The sequence below is a fragment of the Teleopsis dalmanni genome, chromosome 2, assembly GCF_002237135.1.
Source record: "Teleopsis dalmanni isolate 2A chromosome 2, ASM223713v2, whole genome shotgun sequence".
NCBI lineage: Eukaryota > Metazoa > Arthropoda > Insecta > Diptera > Diopsidae > Teleopsis > Teleopsis dalmanni.
In genome coordinates this window covers 234,256,436-234,259,705 of record NC_051847.1, presented here as the reverse complement: position 1 = coordinate 234,259,705, position 3,270 = coordinate 234,256,436, and the positions used below count along the sequence as shown (strand labels likewise).

General features: G+C 39.7%; 1 protein-coding gene across 1 annotated transcript in view; it reads left to right on the top strand.

Annotated features, from left to right (window-relative positions):
* The window catches only part of LOC119676994, a 36,271-nt gene extending 35,335 nt beyond the window's left edge, over nt 1–936 (top strand). The window contains exon 14 of the mRNA XM_038088260.1: nt 7–936. Within this exon, the coding sequence (XP_037944188.1) occupies nt 7–936 (930 nt within the window). The remainder of the gene's footprint in view (nt 1–6) is intronic.
* Nucleotides 937–3,270: the final 2,334 nt, after the last annotated feature.

Sequence of the window (3,270 nt, the reverse complement as noted above, 5' to 3'; positions counted from 1 at the left end):
GGACAGGACATGGTGTTTGAACCAAGAGTATTGATACAAAAAGAAGGTCTAGTACTTGTCAGAATCCGGGGTATCTATGTGTGCAGCTGTTACATATGCCCAAATATCTCCCAAGAGAGATTTGAAGAGTTTCTTGATAGGCTATCAGGAACAATCAGAAACAAAACTCCCATCATTGTTGCAGGGGATTTCAATGCTTGGGCAGTCGAATGGGGCAGTAGTAATACGACGCGGAGAGGTAGAGCCCTATTAGAAACGTTTACCTCACTAAACCTAATACAACTGAACAATGGGCATAGCCCAACGTTCGATAATGGTAGAGGCGTTTCCTACATAGATCTCACCTTTGTCAGCCCGTCATTAGTAAGGGGTTCGCAATGGAATGTAACAAACCACTACACCCACAGCGACCATCATGCAATTCTTTTTTCCTTATCGCTGAAAGAGAAGTTTGTTTTGAAAAAATCGCAGAGAAAAGCACAGCAAATAGGCTGGAAAACTAAGTATCTTGACACAGAGATAATGGAATTCATGACCGAAAACATGAGTTTCGGAGTCGGGGTTGCTTTTGAAAAATCAAATCACCTTATGAAGGAATTATGCAACGTCTGTGATGCATCAATGCCAAGAAAAGGCAGAGGTAATGGGCGCTCATCAAACTATTGGTGGACGGAAGAAATAGCTTTACTAAGATCTCAGTGCTTTGCCTCCCGTAGGCAATTCCAACGTCACAGATCTGGAGTAGATGCGGAAAGGCTTCTACAAAAATACGGAGAGAGCAGATCTAAACTTAAAAAGGCAATTATTAGGAGTAAGAATCAAGCTTTTCAAACTCTGATCAATGATGTAGACCAAAATGTCTGGGGCGATGGCTACAAAATAGTAATGCGTAAATTTAAGAGGTTAAGAGGCTCGTACCTTCATGTCCTAAAATAATGGCGAATATCGTGAAACATTTGTTCCCAAAAAAGGGAGAACTTAGAATTTTAATACCGATAAACACCGATTTAAATGAGATACCTCCGGTTACAAATTCTGAAGTCATAGCCGCTTCTTCCAGAGTTAAGCCCAATAAATCTCCTGGTTTGGATGGAATCCCCAATACTGTACTGAAGAAGGCAATACAAAAACAAGCTTCTATATTTACGGATGTTTACAACAGCTGCCTACAGGAAGGAATCTTCCCTTCGTGTTGGAAAAAGCAGAGATTTGTGCTTATTCCTAAAGGTAATAAGTCCCCAGAACTGCCATCATCTTATAGACCTTTATGCTTATTAGACACTGCAGGTAAGGTCCTTGAAAGAATTATAAGTTCTAGATTAGAAAAATTCACAGAGGCAAGTCAGGGTCTATCAAATAACCAATTTGGCTTTAGACCTAAACGCTGTACTGTTGATGCTGTACTACATGTATGCAACATTGCAAAGGAAGCTACTAAGGGCGTAAGGTGGCTAGGTGGTACTAAAAAGTACTGCGCGGTAGCGACCTTAGACGTTAAAAATGCTTTCAACACTGCTGAGTGGAGTAGCATCTTAAATGCACTGATGAAAATGAGAGTCCCAGAATATCTTTTGAAAATTATTACATCATATTTTAAAGACAGATTACTCTTGTATGATACAGAATCCGGACCGAAAATATATAGGATTACGGGAGGCAGCTAAATCGTGGCTGCAATACAGCGGATTAGAGCTTGCTGAACATAAAACTGAGGTGCTATTAATCAGCAGTAGGAAAAAGATTGAACAATTCTCAATTAAAGTGGGTGGAGTAGATATACAATCTAGCCCCCAACTTACATATCTTGGTGTAACCTTAGATAGTAGGTTGAGTTTCAAAACTCACCTAAAACAATCGGGAGATAAAGCATCACGTGTCTGCAACACATTATCTCGATTAATGCCAAACATAGGAGGTCCCAAGGACACCGCTAGAGTTCTTTTAGCATCAGTTTCCAAGTCGGTGATGCTTTATGCTGCTCCGGTGTGGACACATGCTACAACCATTAAGTCGTATTCACGTGTAATGAAAAGTGCACATAGATTGTCAAACCTACGCATCTGCCGTGCTTACCGTACAGTATCGGACGATGCTGCGGGAGTATTGGCTGGACGCATGCCAATAGACCTTGAAGCGTTCTTGGCCAGAGACAGTTTCTTACAGCGCTCTCGTCGGCGAACGACTGAAACTGGGCAATCTCTGGCAGAGTCTTATCTATATATAAGAGACGAATACCTTAATGAATGGCAACATAGGTGGGACCATTCCCAAAAATCAAGATGGACGCATGAGTCCTGACCACATAATTAGAGACTGTATAAGATTCGTAGATACTAGACAAAATCTAGAGACACTAATTGGGAAATCCAGCCCTTCTACTATGGTAATGCAGATGTTGGCAAGCATCGAAGAATGGAGCTTTTACAAGAGCATAATCTCTAGAACAATAAATACTGTTAGAGCGGACGAAATACTTAGTACACAATCGGAGTGAATGCACGCTAAGTGCTCTTCTAACCTGCCCTGTGAAGGAATACCTTAATTGGTCGTACTGCAGGGATTTTCAGGATTTTGAGTTGAGAATGTAGGGGACTTTTTAGTCCGTAGGCATGTATGACTCAATTTGAGCCGTGCATGAATCGGGCATGCAAATGGTACGGGCCATTTGTATCTTTTGAAGATTTTTCCCCCAGGTCCTATACACAAAAAAAAAAAAATGGAAGAGAATGTGATAAACATACTGGACAACCAGCACAATTTAAAATATTTAATTCAGAAACAAACATCTGTTGTAGAATCTACTGTAAATGTGCGAACAAAGGGCGAGGTCAACGGCAAATTTCGGAGTTTAACGCAGAGAATAGAAAATATTACTGAAACAATAAAAAAGTCATATTTTTTATACAGATAATCTATCAAATTTTTTATGATAATAAATGTACTTCACATAATTATTGATAAAAATGAGAAGGTTCAAGCAGAAATAATTCAGTTAATGATAGACATAAATCATGAAAAACTAAATACTGCACTTGTTACCTCATCACAACTACAGAATGAGGTAAATAAAATTCGTAAACATGTTGCAGAAAACTTAAAGCTACCAGGAAGAAAATACGATCGATTAAGGGCCATATACAAATTACTAGCTGCTAAGGCAACGATACTGAAGAATCAAAGTGGTGCTTCACCTAGCCCAGCGCCCCAAAGAGACCTCATGGAAGAAATATTTGGAAACAGCACATTGATTGCAAACTCGCACACTTTAAA